The sequence below is a fragment of the Dendropsophus ebraccatus genome, chromosome 15 (assembly GCF_027789765.1).
Source record: "Dendropsophus ebraccatus isolate aDenEbr1 chromosome 15, aDenEbr1.pat, whole genome shotgun sequence".
Classification (NCBI taxonomy): domain Eukaryota; kingdom Metazoa; phylum Chordata; class Amphibia; order Anura; family Hylidae; genus Dendropsophus; species Dendropsophus ebraccatus.
Genome location: NC_091468.1, coordinates 46,102,289 through 46,117,667, shown reverse-complemented (window position 1 = coordinate 46,117,667; position 15,379 = coordinate 46,102,289). Strand labels below are relative to the sequence as shown.

Here is a 15,379-nt window from a genome sequence, read left to right as displayed (position 1 = left end):
TATTTGAGGACAGACACTGCTGGAAGCATGGTAAAGAGAGATGAAGGAGCTCATTGTACAATTGGTCTGGGCTACAGTGGAGGCTCCAAAGTAAGATAGATAGATATATTATATATATTTTAAGGATAGGTTTACACTGCATTTTTGCAGTCCTTTTTTTTTTTTTTTCCATCTTTTATGCAAAAACAAAAAAAAAAAACTGCTAAAAAAGCAGATGCATTCGTTTTCATCCATTATCTTCCATTGTTAAAATGCATAAAACGGATGAAAAAACTGCCATGGAAAACAAAAAGCATGCCCCTCACATCCACCTACTGGAGGGCTAATTTTTGGGAAGGTATGCATTGCATGGCTTAGAACACTGCTCAGGGAGACACAATACCCACTCGGTAGCACCTACAGAAAACTGAGATCCGGAGTGGTCGACAGGCTCTATAATGGCCGTATTCCCTAGACCTTATCTTAGAAGAAGATTCACCCAATGAAAGGGGTTGGGAAAGTTTTTGGAAATGTTAGATTATGGTGGGCATTATTTTGATGGGTTATGTGGTCATGGAAAGCAGATGTCATAGTGTTTATTAGTGATTGGAAAAGGTAGATTTAGGCCTTTGCCAGAAAGGATAGCCTGTGGAAAGGTCCCCATACACCTTAGACCAGGGGTCTCCAAACTGCAACCCTCCAGCTGTTGCAAAACCACAATTTCCAATATACCCAGACAGCTAAAGCTTTGGCATACATGATGGGAAATGTAGTATTGCAACAGCTGGAGGGACGCAGTTTGGAGACCCATGCCTTAGACCACAGTCTGCTGTACCCTCTGCTTGTGGTGGGTTTCTCTATCAATCTATGGTGGATGTGGGGCTCTCCCAAATGACCACCAACAGAGCATGTCGATGGAGATAGAGGTTGGGCTCTCTTGCTGCAGCTTTCCCCTCCCCATAGGAACACTCGCCCTTGAGGGATGTTCCTATGTATGGAGAGGATGGGCAGTGGGTCGAAGAGATAATTATCGACCAAGGTATTGATGGTGTATGGCCACTTTAAGTCATTTATGAATTATTCATATAGAATCTGTGGTGACTGGTACCGTTTTGTAATGATCCTCTATCTCTTATAGTAGCTATGTCAGTTGCGTTTTCTATGGAGTCATTTGCTTCTGTCTGCCACTGACCTCTTTCCTTTTCTGTTCGTCGTCACAGACCTTATAATGGATTTGCAGCATCCTTCTGGCACTGCGCCTGCCGGCCGCGAGGAGCCTTCATCTCTGCTGCTTGAGTCTACCGCTTCCCTCCATTCTCTATCTCCTCTCTCTGCTGATTCCTCTAAAGAGCAGCTTGTCGCATTTCCTGCTGACTCCACTACACCAGAAGCTTTTACCGATCCCTTTAGAGATGAGAAGGCAGTGTCAAGGACCATAGATGATTTTCCCAAGGTAGAGAAGTTAGCTAGCGGCCTGGAATATGGTTTTCATGAAGTGACCGATCACAAAAGCTCTTCTGTTGCGGAAGACCTGTTCTTTTCCGAGAGAGGTCATACTATTGAGCACCCCACTTCCTTTCTGGAGTCTGCTTCCGGAGACCACACAAAGGTGTATACCCAGTCTGCTAAGGAGATGTTTTCAGGAATGCTTAAGTCTGTCGGACCGCCTCATGAGGAGTTCTCAGATCTCAAAGAAGGTCATGATGAACAGTATGTGGATTTCAAGCCCTTCGCCAGCACAGGGGGCTATGACTTTGACCCTAGAGATGTGTCTGTAGACCTTAAAAGCAACATTATAAAGTCTCCTTTTGAATCCTCCTTAAAGTTTGAGGAAAAATATAACGAAGATAGGGATGTAGATATATCCGATGACATATCCCCAGCTTCGCCTGAGGCGGCCTCAGACTCTCCAAATTTCGACATGTTTGCCCCCTTAAAGCAGACCAATCCCTTTGCCTTTGGTGGAAATCAAGTGTCTAACAATGTAACCGATGAGAAAAAAATGGAAGACCTGAAAACCCACGTTCCTTCCTCTCGCCTGGGCGCAAATGTCGCAACGGTTAACCCATTCCTTGTCGACCAAGACTATGTCTCAACCGATGCTCTGCACGGAAGTGTCGCAGAAGGGCTCACTCCAGATATTGTGCAAGAAGCATATGAAAGCGAAGTCCATGACACCGGCGTACCAAAACTCGGCTACGAGCCAAAGATTGATTTGGTTCAGACTGCTGCTAAAGCGTCACAGGAAAGTGTCAGCCCTTCAGTCCAGAATGTGGCGCTGTTTGAGGATGCAGACTCTGTCTCCTCACCAGTTTTGCCTGACATTGTCATGGAAGCCCCTCTCACGTCCGCCCCTGCTGGTCTCACTGCGGCGGCCTCCCAACCTGATGTTTCCCCAGTCGGCCGCGTAATGCCAGTGAGCGAAGAGAAAATAAAGTTTGAGTCTGAGAAGCCACCGTCTTACGAGGAAGCGATCAATAAAGCGAGCGCAAAGGAACAAGAACACGTTCCTGTACGTGTGGAAACTGTAAAGGAGGCAGCCGTAGAAGAACCTGAAACGCCATACATATCCATAGCATGTGACCTCGTAAAGGAAACTATACCAGAGCAAGTGGCGTCAGATTTTTCCAAGGCATTAAAGAGTGAATTTGACTCTCAATTTTCCTCGAACTTCGACGAAAGTTCTCCAGAGTCTGACCAGAGCGAACCTTCATACAAGCTATGGGAGGCGGAGGTGATTCCAAAGGCAGCGGCCGCTACTGTCTTAGGTTCTGATCGCAGCATTAAGGAAGAAAAGGAAGTGTTAAGTGACGTCGCTAAATGGAAGGAGCCTTCACCCAGCAAATCTTACCTAGAGTCTACCCTGCCCGAGTCTTATGAGAATGTCCTAGCAGAGGAACCAGCCGCTCCGATATCCAAGCCAGATAAACTTCTACAGATGGAAGACTTTGGAAAAGCTGATTACTCTAAAGACTTTGGAATTGCATCCACCATTGCACCTAAAAAAGAGATTTCTGCACCTCATAAAGACGAACAAGTAGACATTAAGGCACCTAAGTGGCTGGAAGAGCCGACCCCGAAAGAACAGCCTAAGGTGAAGGAAGATGTGAAGGAAAAAGCCAAAGAAAGTTCTGATAAAGTAGTTGACTTAAGCAAAGGAGGGTCCAGGCCCTCGATCAAGGAAGAACCAGTGTCTAAGCCTGCGATACCCACAAAGGAACCCAGTGTCGTCACTCCAGCCAGTAAGGACAAGAAAGTGACCCCTCCAGTCATCATCTCCTTGGCTCCTTGCAATTTCCAGGGTTCAGGTAATGACTTGCATGTGCTGCCAGTCTACGTGCCATATCTTATATTATACTAGCCGCATGTGTTTCCAGGGTCCCAATGAGCTGTCATTGTGCAGGGTCACTCAGGTTTTTGAGCTATTTTCATGCAGGTCTCTAGGGATAACAGTTGTCTCTGTGGATGGGGAGTGTTTCTCTGAAGGCCGTCACTATAAACAGGAACGGCGTGTTGTGGTGTTAGGCCGCCTAAATCGTTCAGGTCATGTGCTTCCTATTTTTACCAGTGTCAAACAAAAGAAGACAAATTATTATTTTTTTTTTTACTCCTGGATCTTGCCACTTATTTCCAGTCATTTCACTCAGAGAAAACACCGTGACAATAGAAGTTTTGATCGGTCAGGTTCTGGGTGTTCACATCCTAACTGATCACTAAACTGAGTCGGGAGAAGCTTACGGCTGAGCGCTTCACTCTCAGGGTTGCTGCTCTGTTTAGCTCCTTGCTAGAGATTTGGTTTCATAGTAAACTTGCAACGAGTGAGACTGAAGCGCTCATTTGTGAGCTTTTCCCAGCTCTAGTGATCAGTTTGGGTTTGCCATGTGTTACAAATCCACAACAGATGAGCATGTCGTATATCTGAGGAAATCTTGCAAGTAAGAAAAATGTGCAACATTTGTCAGAGAAAAGGATAGCCACCTTGTTTCATGTCCCTTTTAAGTGAGAAATGGCTAAATTGTCCTCCTGTTAAAGGGGTTGTCCAGCGAAAATCTTTTTCATTCAAATCATTCAAAGATTTGTAATTTATTTCTATTAAAAAAAAAATCTCAAGCCTTCCTGTACTTATTAGCTGCTGTATGTCCTGCAGGAAATGTTTTTATTTTCAGTCTGACACAGTGCTCTCTGCTGACATCTCTGGCTGAGACAGGAACTCTGTTTTCTATGGAGATTCTATAAAAACATTTCCTGCTCTGGACAGTTCCTGCCTCGGCCAGAGATGTCAGCAGAGAGCACTGTGTCAGACTGAAAAGAAAATGTTTCCTGCAGGACATACAGCAGCTGATAAGTGTGAGAAGACTTGAGATTTTTCAATAGAAGTATATTACAAATCTATATAACTTGCTGATACCAGTTTATTTGAAAGAAAAACATTTTCTTCAGCGACTATACAGTGGCTGAAGAAACCTCAAGCAAAACAAATGCACACAGTGTCCTACTATGTGTAGGCCCAGAGAGGGCAGTGCATGACTTAAGGGTTCTCTCTGGTGGTGTTGTACTGCCCCCTTTGCGGCCTTGCATAAAGTATAGGACTAATCCTACTAGAGTGTTTAACCCTTTGCTGGAAGGACGAATACTTCATCTATCAAACATGAAATTGCAAAATAAATAAATAAATAAATAAAAATGCCAGTTTTCAGGACAATGCATCTGCCATCAGTAATCATGCATGGGATGCATATATTTAGTGTGTATTATTTTGTATGAACAAAGACACTTGCATTTTGTTTCATAGTCATGCCATTGAAAAACTCCATTACAAAGAAAACTAAATCTTCAAATCAATTTATCTGAGACTGTTAAGATTACTGAAACATCTGGTAGGATTTGAGTTTGCAAAATTTAGCCTTTGGTTATAGCGCCACCTGCTGTTCACTAGGTAACACTACAGATTTCAACATACTACTAGGATAGTCTAAGGTTTTGTTTTTCTTTTAGCCCTTTTTATACATAAAAATCTGAGTTAACTGAGGCTTGTAGTGTCATTTCTTAACCTTTTTAGATTGTGATAAAAATTTAAATGAAATCTATGGTAGGTATAGAAGTTGCATTGGAAATACCTTTTATACAGAGTGCGTTCATTGATGATCCCCTAATGGTTATGTGAGGTTTGGATCACACATTTTTTATTATTCTTATGTTGTAGATGTCCATGTATCCTGCGCTTAATGCATATAGTATTTATGTATCTCCACCTAATAGAAAATGAGTTTCACATGCTTATACATGGAAGGCCTCATGCATACCACCAAGGTTTGTCCATACAGCCTGTAAGGGTGTTTTTTTTTTTTTTTTTTTTTTTTTTTTTTTTTTTTTTTTTTTTTTTTTTTATAAATAGAAGTCATTTTAGTTCTGAGATTCTGTATAGTCTGCGCCCATAGGGATGCTGTACATCTCAAAACTTGTATGTAGCCTTAAAAGAGAATTCTGGGCAGGGGGCTATTTTGCCAAGTCCGGGGGAAGCAGAGGATGAAAGCAATAACGTGCACTTACCTCCCTGGCTCCAGCGCTGGTGCCCGCCGGCTTCCTGGTTAGAGAGAGGACCTTGGATGTAACGTTTCAGACCCGCTCGGCCAGTCAGCGGCTGTAGCGGTTCCCACCTTGGCCACTGACTGGCTGAGCAGGCCTAGAACGTTACTTTCTAGGTCCTCTCTCTAACCAGGAAACGGCTGGGAGCTGCATATACGGCCACCAGGGTATGGGAAACCAGAGCTGCGGTATACGGCCACCAGTGCTGGAGCATGGGGGGGGGGGGTAAGTGCACGTTATTTCTTTAATCCTCCCCTGCACTTTGGCAAAAAAGTCTCCTGCCTGGAATTCTCCTTCAACACAATCATGTGCATCCCCGATAGCATCCTTGACCTGTTTTGGTTTTTATAAAGGTGACCTTAGACCTCAGACTGCTAATGTGCCAAAAATCTGCTTGTTTTGCATTGAAGTCTACAGAATATGGAAATTTTCAATCTCTAGATCTGTCAGTCTTCATCTTTTTTCCCCTTAAGCTTTATTCAGCCAGTTTCTCATGAAAACCATCAAGCTCTATAACAATTGTCTACAAAAAAAAAAAAGAGAAAAAGAAAATCCCCATTTAGCATTTCCTCTGTTAGCTTGCATGTATTGGCCCTCAGGCTGCAGGGCACAGCTTGTACGTTGTGTGACTCGGTCAGCAGGGGGCATTTGATCTAAACAATTCGATTTTTGGCAATTGCTGATGTGTACGGCTCCTGTTGACATCACATGCCGCCCGCCCATGTGGCAGTCAGGTGACCCTTGAGCAGTGGAGCAGAGGGTAATCTGTCTGCTAGTCAGTCCACAGTTCATGTCTCGGGCTCGGAGGCTGCCTCGGCTCTGCCATCGGGGCATGCTGCTCATTTGACGTTAGCCGGCACGGAGTTTATTCTTCATCAGAGATGGCAAGTGAGCAGAGTACCTGGAGACAGAAAGGTAACTTCTCCCTCTTTACCCTGGTAGATGGTGCAGAAAATCTCAGCAGCTTCTTGCTTTCCTCTCGGCCCTTGGAGGGGTTTATCCTAAGAGGTGTTAATCGGCTTTTATCTGCTTGCACGCCACAAGTATATATGTAAGAATCTAGCTGTACAGCTCTGGGCCAGTGTGTTATCTATTATATAGTGTTATACAGTACTTTATTTAGTTTCCATCGCAGTATTTATACCGTGTTTTATGTGTTTTGCTGACACTTGGACGTGGAGTGCAAAGCCATCTAGTGTAATGTTACCTGCTGGCACTAATCTGCCGCCTTTGCTTGGCAAGGATGCCACCCGTCATGTGGTCATTCTGTGCGGATAATACGTAGGTTATGCAGTGCTACACAGTAAACTATAGTGCTAGGAAGACACCAGTCCTGGGTATAGCGCAGAGAATCCAGGTAGGTGCTTTCCTTCAGAAACAGCGCCACTCTTTTCCCCAGTTTGCAAGCGTTGATACAGTTCAAATGCAGAACCCAATTTGTAATACCACACATGACCTGAAAGCAAGAGTGGTGCTGTTTTTCTAAACCTGGTAAATGTCTTTAATAGATGAGTGGGAGGGTTGATGAGAAGTGCAGCAATGGCCTCACATTGTAAGTATGAAACACCTATTGTTAAACGGCCGAAGATATTATAGAAGAATAAATCTGCGGTGCAAGGGTCAATGACTCTTCCATTCCCTGTCTCCTCCTGTTACTCCTAATCTTATCAGGTGATATAGAGCTGAGCACGAATGCTTCCAGAGGTTACATGACGTATGTATTGTCACCTAGATAAGCCACAACAGCTCGCCTGTTCTTCCTCCCTGCACAGGTGGTCCAGCATGCAGTGTATCCCTCTGCCCAGCAGTCCCATAGACTTCCAGCAGGTGGCAGTGTACATGGGGAAAAAGGCGTCACTAGAGATGCCAGGGAGCCGCCTATCCTCATGGTCCAGTCCAAGTAAACATGCACTGGATGGACACAAACGCACATGGTTATGGCACCCAAAGAGTCACCCAAAAAGCTGTGGCCTATATGAACCTTCATGTATATTTCTTCCTAGACCTGCATAGCGGGGTAGACAGACTGGACATTTTATAGATTATTCTGGATTCAGCAAGCTGCTAAAATCTTAACGAAATGTGTATTGTAGATAAAGGAAAACCTCCCTAATACTCTCCCTAATACTCCATATGTCCTTTACATGGACGTGGCGTCGTAATCTTACAAGGCTGCGTCTTCCTCAGCGGCTCTTATGTAACGTCCAGTCCTGGTGGTGAGGATCTATAACTGTCTATATCTTACTATGAACATATCTGGCATATAATTTATGAAAGGCCTATTCTTAATATGGACCTGTCAGCAATGTTTTAATGCTGGGCAGCACACAATTGGGCGTACTATCCTAAATCTATATTGTAATACAAAGCCCTGCATTGAGCTATAGGCATATATACTATACACTGCTCTAAGTGTAGGCGGCTGGCATAGAGCTGGGCCTCTCCTGTCCTTTGCTATAAGCCATTGTCTGATATCTAGCGCCCCGAGAAATCGCCAGCAGAGCTGATGGGATCCAGACAGCTTTTTTTTGCTGCAGCTATATGTGTAGCCCCCCTCCCCCTCTGTGCCCAGTGTGGAGTTCAGCTCTGCCTGAGTGAATGCTGCGGCTCAGCAGCTTGTAGTCCGGGGTCGGGGGGTGTGTTCTGCCCATGGCTGAGTCACAGCAGGCACTGGCGTGTTCACTGTGACCTCCTGAACGCAGCCGCAGGAAGTGATAGGAGTTCCAGTCAGCTGTGGAAGGTCCCAGTGCATGCGAGCAGCTCCAAGATGGATTCCAAGGCCGGTCAGTGCTCTCTGCGGGCTCACGTGTACCCCTGAGCCCCTCTCCTCCATGGCTCCTGTCTTACTGCATGTCTTACTGATGATTTAGCACTTACACACTGCCTTTCCCCCCTGCCCTGCTGGGCTGTCCTGGCATGCTTTTTGTCTTTGTTCCAGTTTATATTACTTTCTAGCTCTTTTTTTTGCATCTTGCACTGGTAGAAGGTGGGTGAGATTCTAGCGTATTCCTGCCACTTGTAGAGAGCGGACTCTGTGTTCCCGCAGGGTGAGCTCTACATGGACGGCATAGATGCAGGCTGCTATTTTTAGTGCTAGCAGATGCCACTTCTCTTACATCCCTCCTCGCCAAATGGCGCCAGCTGCAGCCTCCTTATTTAAGGTCTCCCTTTTCTCATCCTTTAGTATTTTTCTCAATTGCTCCTAAGAACTGTGGTGGGAGGGTTGTAAAGGGTTAATCGCCGGGCTCCCATAAGAGATGAATGCTGTTTTGTGACTGCGGGTTTGTTGGATGAAGGCTCTGCGTTTACATAGAGAATCATTATAATGTTATTACAGACTAGAGCTGTAGGTACGTCCATATGCTGTGAGCTCTCACTGTGCCGTCTATCTGCATTACTATCGCCATGTGGTTACCCCGTGTAGTGCTGCCCAATAAGTGTAATCCTATCAGTGTGACCTTCCTTGCCACCTTATACTCTTTTATATATCTATTCCCCTTAAGTGCTGAACAAACAGTGCTGTAATATATATATATATATATATATGTATATATATATATATATATATATATATATATAAGTGCATGTGTATATATGCTGTAATTTTTTTTTAACTTTTTTTTTTTTAATTATAATATCATTGTAAGTATATATAATTTGTATTACTTTCTTACTGCTGTGGCATTCTGTAGTTTACTTCTACTTGAGCTAGCCTCTGGGATTAATAACCCATGGCATACTTTTATTAGTAATTGTAGGCTCCTTTTTTTTTGCGCCGCTTGCTTGCCAGCTGTCAGGACACTTCAATGCATGAGAGCTTCAATGATGGCAATCACCTGCTGCTTCCAATCCCTACAGTTCTAATAGAATAGGGATTGGAAGCACAAGATTGTCATCACTGGAATCCTCAGTCTCATTGAAGGTAAGGGTGTGTATGTGTATATATTATTGTGTGTAATAATAATTAATAATTTTTTTTTTTGTGTGTATACATTTACATAACCTTAACTTTGCAGAGTTTGGCTGTTCCTCGCCCAGTTTTATGCTACACAGTGGTTTCTGTATGATTAGATAATCATATATCTAACTATAGATACATAGGAACGCATGCATCTGAAACCAGGCTTGTGGGTATAATATAATAGTTTTTTTTGTGTGTATACATGTACATAACCTTAACTTTGCAGAGTTTGGCTGTTCTTCCCCTGTTTTATGCTACACAGTGGTTTCTGTATGATTAGATAATCATATATCTAACTATAGGTACATATAGAGCGCATGCGTCTGAAACAAGGCTAACCGAACCCCCCACCCCCCGCGTTTATCAAGTGTGGGAACCCTATAAGCAGTCGTAGGTGGCACATAAGGCTATTAGGTGTTGGAGACGTTTTCTTATTGGCGTTGAAATTCCTGCCCGTTGTTACATCAGGGCTTGTCCTCTGCCCTAGTACAGTTATGTAAGAATGGGGTAACTATGGCCCTGGTGTCCATGTGATGCTCCTCTCCTATGTTGAGGCCACATCATGTCTTCTGATACACTGTGTGCGGGTGGCTCCTTGCCTTTGCCTTCTATGTTCCGAGCTGCAGGCTTTTCCTGGCCTCAGTATTTTGTGGATTAAAGATTACCGGAGTCAGCACGGTGTCATTTTGATGCTGCCATGTGTTCTCCTAACGTCATTCTTCCCGGCCGCCACATAGACCTGATTCTATTGCTTGACCTCCTTCCCTTTTACTCCAAGGCTTTATAGCCATAGTGCTAGGAGGACACATGGCTGCGGCTTCCATCTGTTATTACTCTGACTGCAATGGTATGAGGCTACAGGTACAGCTCCTTGTGCTCTAATCCTTGCAGGGGCCTCAGTAATGGCTTCTACTATGGTCATTGTGTAGTGGAGGGGATATTCTGCATCAGCTTGGTTCCCCATCATAGGCTGTATACACTGCGGGTAGGTTCAGTTACGGCCATGTAAGGCTGATGACCAGTGTGTTATGTACACTCATCCAGTCTGTGTGTCCGACACATCATTCCACAGCTCTGACCCTGTGAAGGGAAGAGGATTCAGTTTCACAGATGGCTGCTTACTGCTGGTCAGCGAGTGGTCTTTTGGTGGAGGAGAAGGGCGTACTGTGGATGTAGTTTTACAAACTTTTAGGGCCTTTACACACTGGGGGAGACTTATCAAACAGACTCCTTGGAAAATGAAAGGTGGAATCTGATTTGCTAGGGGCAACTGAGCCAGTTTCACTTTACACCATGTTTGATAAATCTCCCCCATTGTATCTGAACATTGGGTATACTGCAAGAATCTATGGTTGCCATGCACTCTGATGAACCATCTGCACTGGGCCCTAAGGGCCCTATTCCACGGGCCGATCAATAATGTAAAAGGCGCTCGTTTACTGGGCCTATTCTAATGGCCCGATCGGTTAGCGAGGGCTGCAGGGACATCATTACCGATGTCCTTGCATCCCTTGCAGCATACATTACCTAGCAGGGCTTCTCCTCCGCTCAGTCTTCATTCTGGTCCCACTCGCAGCGTCAACTCCGGAGCGGCCTGACCGAGCTGTCAGACCGCTCAGCCAATCACTGGCCGCGGCGGTCCCAGTCTGTGATTGGCTGAGCGGTCTGACAGCTCGGTCAGGCGGCACCGAAGCTGTTGCTGCGCGTGGGACCGGGATGAAGACTGAGCGGAGAAGCCCTGCTAGGTAATGTATGCTGCTTGAATCGTCAGTTGCCCGCCGTGCATCGCTATTCCACGCAGCGATGCATGGTGGGTGACCGATGATTTTAGGTTTGGGCCTAAATAAACGATCAGCCGATGACACTATCATCGGCTGATCGTTTTCTCTATTTCAAAGATTCGGCCGATTATCGCTCTGTGGAATAGGCCCCTAAGAGGGCCTTACACTGTGTATATGGTGATCATTGAATATCCATCAGGGTGGACTTTCTGCGTCTGTCACATCGCAGTATGAAAGTTGTTCCCTAACATTACAGGCAATGTTGTGCAGTCCTTATGATCTTGCCATGTAGCTGTATCCTCACCCAGTGATACCCTTCTACCTTCTGACTATTGATCAGCACTCATTGCCGGCAGACGTTCTTATCCACAGACGTTTGGTGTAATAGTTCAGTGACCTTACTGACCTGAATACTTATTAATGTCACTTGTGGTTATTCAGGTCACTTCATGATATGAATGGGGTTACAGATGCCTCCCGGACCCCTGTGACTCCTCTCTATTGCAGTAATACATAGTAGACATGACTGGCCGCTGTTGTTTGATGGCGTTTTGCTCATGTTTGGCATTTTCCCCGTGAGGTATTGAGCAATGGGCCTTTGCCATGTTTATCTTACTGTGAACTAAACCATATTTAGAAGCAAGTGAAACCCATTGTGTGACACACGCTGTACTCCCGATGGGGGGTTTATACACGTGTATTAGATGCAGTTAACCCTATTTGTGCCCAATGCCAGGTATCTGCGCCATTCCTTACACTCTGTGCTGTATTGCTTCAGGGACATTGCTGTACGCTGCCTTATGTTCTAGCAGTCTCGGGGCAGCCATAGACATGGGATAAGTATGCGGCCATCCTTCTGTAGTGATCGCTATATGTCTTCATTGCCGGGGAATTTTCCACAGTGGTGATAGTGACGTTATACTCGCACGTTCCCAATGCCCCTTGAACCTGTGAGACCATACATTGCCAGCTGTGCTGTAATACTGAGATTTAGTCAGTTATTGCACTATAGATTTCCTATGTAGTTGACGTTATGTTTTTCTCCTCTTTAGTTGTTGACCTCCTGTACTGGCGGGACATAAAGAAGTCCGGGGCGGTGTTTGGCGCCAGTCTGTTCCTGCTGCTGTCTCTGACCGTCTTTAGCATCGTCAGCGTGGCCGCATATATTGCCTTGGCCCTGCTCTCTGTCTCCATCAGCTTTAGAATATACAAAGGGGTTTTGCAAGCCATTCAGAAATCCGATGAAGGCCACCCATTCAAGTAAGTAGCCCATTCACATTATGTACATTATGTCTCTTCCTCCGTTGTCTGAACTATTGCACTTAGGGTATCTCCATACTATGGAAATCACATAGAAAACTTGCCGCAGATTCTGCCGCTTGTCTCTGCGCGCTCCCGCTTCACTCTCTGTCCATCATATAGGCTCCATTCTTTGATCAGGCGGGTTCTACCGTCCGCCCGAAATGAACCTGTTCGGAAAGTGAAGCGAAATCGTGCGGGACAAGTGGCGGAATCCGCAGCAAGTTGCCCTTGTGATTTCCATAGTGTGAGCATATCTTTAGTATGGAAAGGTTTGTCAACTATACTGCTGATTCATTAAGTCCCACTGGTCACCGTGCACCTAAACTACTAAACGGGCTCCTGACATGTCAGAAGTTTGGATCATTGGGGTCCGATTACTATGACAGGGAGCACTGTGCCATTTTGACTTCTTGGCTTTCCTAACGCATGGAGTATGGATGCTGTGAAAGTCTCAGAATCTCCTGGAAAAGCTGAGCAGAGACCAAATGGTACAGTACTCAGCCAAGCAACTCTGTCCCTTCGTCCTAGTGGTCTTAGCACCTGGACACCCATTGATCCACAATTCTGACGTGTTAAGTTTGTTTGAAAGCTTTGACAACTTTAAGGATTCCTTTTACGCTTTACAGATGTACGGGCATTGCCATTACATGTTACTGGGACGCCAGTCCATACCAGTCTATACCTCTATTTATACCTCAGTCTATACCTCTAGTATATTTTTGTAGTGGGCAGGAATGCTGCGAACCAAGCAGAGACCCCCACACATAATAACCCTCATGCAGAAGCTTAGGTGGTCACTGCAGCATTGCTAGCTATGGTGCTGCCCTCCTGTCTGCTTATAAAGTAGCCCTCTCCTAGTGATTATAGATAGGATTTCTGGCACTCACGGTATGGTCCCAATAGCTTTATTTCTACATGGAAAAAAAAAAGACTTCAGAAAGGTACACTACCTTGCTAAGGTCTGTGCTTTTAATAAGGTGCAGAAATAAAGATTTCAGGACCTTACCATGAGTGTAAACAATTCTATCCGTATTTCCTTTGACAAGACGACACGTCCGAGCATCTGGAGGGGTAAAATTCAGCAGTGCGGTGAGCTGAATTGTTCTCTACTGTCCTAGTGATTCTCTTTTAAGGGCCAGTTCACATTATGCAAAATCAGCAGAATTCCACAGTGGAACACTCCGCCGCAGAGTCCTGCCTTCCCCAGTGTCAAACAGTGTCTCTGTGCAATGGCTCGCGCGCTTCGCCTCTGCCGCTCTCGTGGGAGCAATCCCATAGAGACACTGTTTGACATATAGGAAGGCAGGACTCGGAGTTCCACCATGGAATTCCCCTGATTTTGCTTAGTGTGAACTGCCCCTTAATAAGCACAGTCTCAAAACAAGTTTTATGTCATAGAGACAGGTAAAAAATATTTATCAGCCAATCGGGAAAATAAAAGGGCAGCTGGGCACTCTCTCCCGACTCCATGTCATGTGAAGCAGGCGCATAATGGGGTAGTCTTGCTCCCATAGACACAGAGCCTTCCCCAGTTCCTTCTCCTCACTGGTTGCAGTCTCTGTGACATGTAAAGTTTTCAGTAGGACAGGTATCCTTTAAAAACTGTAGAGGGCCGCCATAAGACATGGTGTTACCTGCTCGCCTACATGAGACAATACACGTCATGTCTGGTGCAGGGTTGAGGGGTGCAGCATGAAGCAGGACTTTGCTCATTTGAGTAAGAAAACTTACTTTATCTATAGGTTTTCTATGTAAACAATGTTCTGCAGGGCTTATCCATGGTATGAAGTATTTCTGGTATCTGTCAGTAGACAGAAGGACCAGGGCTGTTACTGTGTCACTAATGGGGCTGAAAATCCTGGGAATCTTAGGATGCCTTTAAAGGGGTACTCAGCTGGTGTCAAAAAGATATATAGATTTGTAATTTTACTTCTATTTAAAAATCTCCAGTCTTCCACTACTTATCAGCTGCTGTATGTCCTGCATGAAGTGGTGTATTCTCTTCCGTCTGACAGTGCTCTCTGCTGACATCTCTCTCTGTGACAGGAACTGTCTAGGGCAGTAGCAAATCCCCATAGAAAACCTCTCCTGCTCTGGACAGCACCTGTCAGGAACAGAGGTGGCAGCAGAGAGCACTGTGTCAGACTGGAAAGAAGACACCACTACTTGCAGGACATACAGTAGCTATTAATTACGCAAAGATTTGAGATTTTTAAATAGAATTAAATTAAAAATCTTCATAACTTCCCAAAACCAGTTGATTTGAAAGATTCCCCCCCCCCCCCGCCAGATTTTTCACCCCTTTAAACTCTGAATGTGTGAGGTTTTCCAATGTGCTGTGAATGTCTTTCAGATAAGCCACCAGTCAATGACAGCCTGACCTTGAGTAATGTAGTAATGTAGATCTGTGGTTAGATATTTTTGGCATTACAGAAAAGTGTTTTTTTTGTTTTTTTTTCTTTTCTGCAATGTAGAAATGAGCTAGTGAAGCAGAGAGCGAGGGAGAGATGTCTGGGCAGTGACAGGAATGTGAATTACAGGGAGCGAGCCGACCATTGCCTGCTGTAATCTGTTTAGGCATTAGCCACCTGGCTCCTGGTGTTTGTCTGGTCCGGCTGTAAGGGATCAGGATGCAGAATATGGTTAATGAAGATTAAGATGCACAGAGGTTAGTGCAGGGGTATGGAACCTTTGTTCTCCAGCTGCTGCAAAACTACAACTCCCATCATGCCTGGACAGCTTTGGAGTTGTAGTTTTGCAACAGCTGGAA

At 45.0% G+C, this 15,379-nt stretch overlaps 1 protein-coding gene across 6 annotated transcripts in view; it reads left to right on the top strand.

Moving 5' to 3' along the window:
* Positions 1-15,379, top strand: part of RTN4 (reticulon 4) — a 38,643-nt gene that overhangs the window by 10,266 nt on the left and 12,998 nt on the right. For 3 of the 6 annotated variants that reach the window (XM_069955146.1, XM_069955147.1, XM_069955148.1), the window contains one exon: positions 12,360-12,567. In XM_069955146.1, the coding sequence (XP_069811247.1) occupies positions 12,360-12,567 (208 nt within the window). Of the gene's footprint in view, positions 1-1,199; positions 3,288-6,329; positions 6,481-8,243; positions 8,349-12,359; positions 12,568-15,379 lie in introns of those variants that run through there. The other 3 variants (XM_069955145.1, XM_069955149.1, XM_069955151.1) reach the window with 3 other exon arrangements.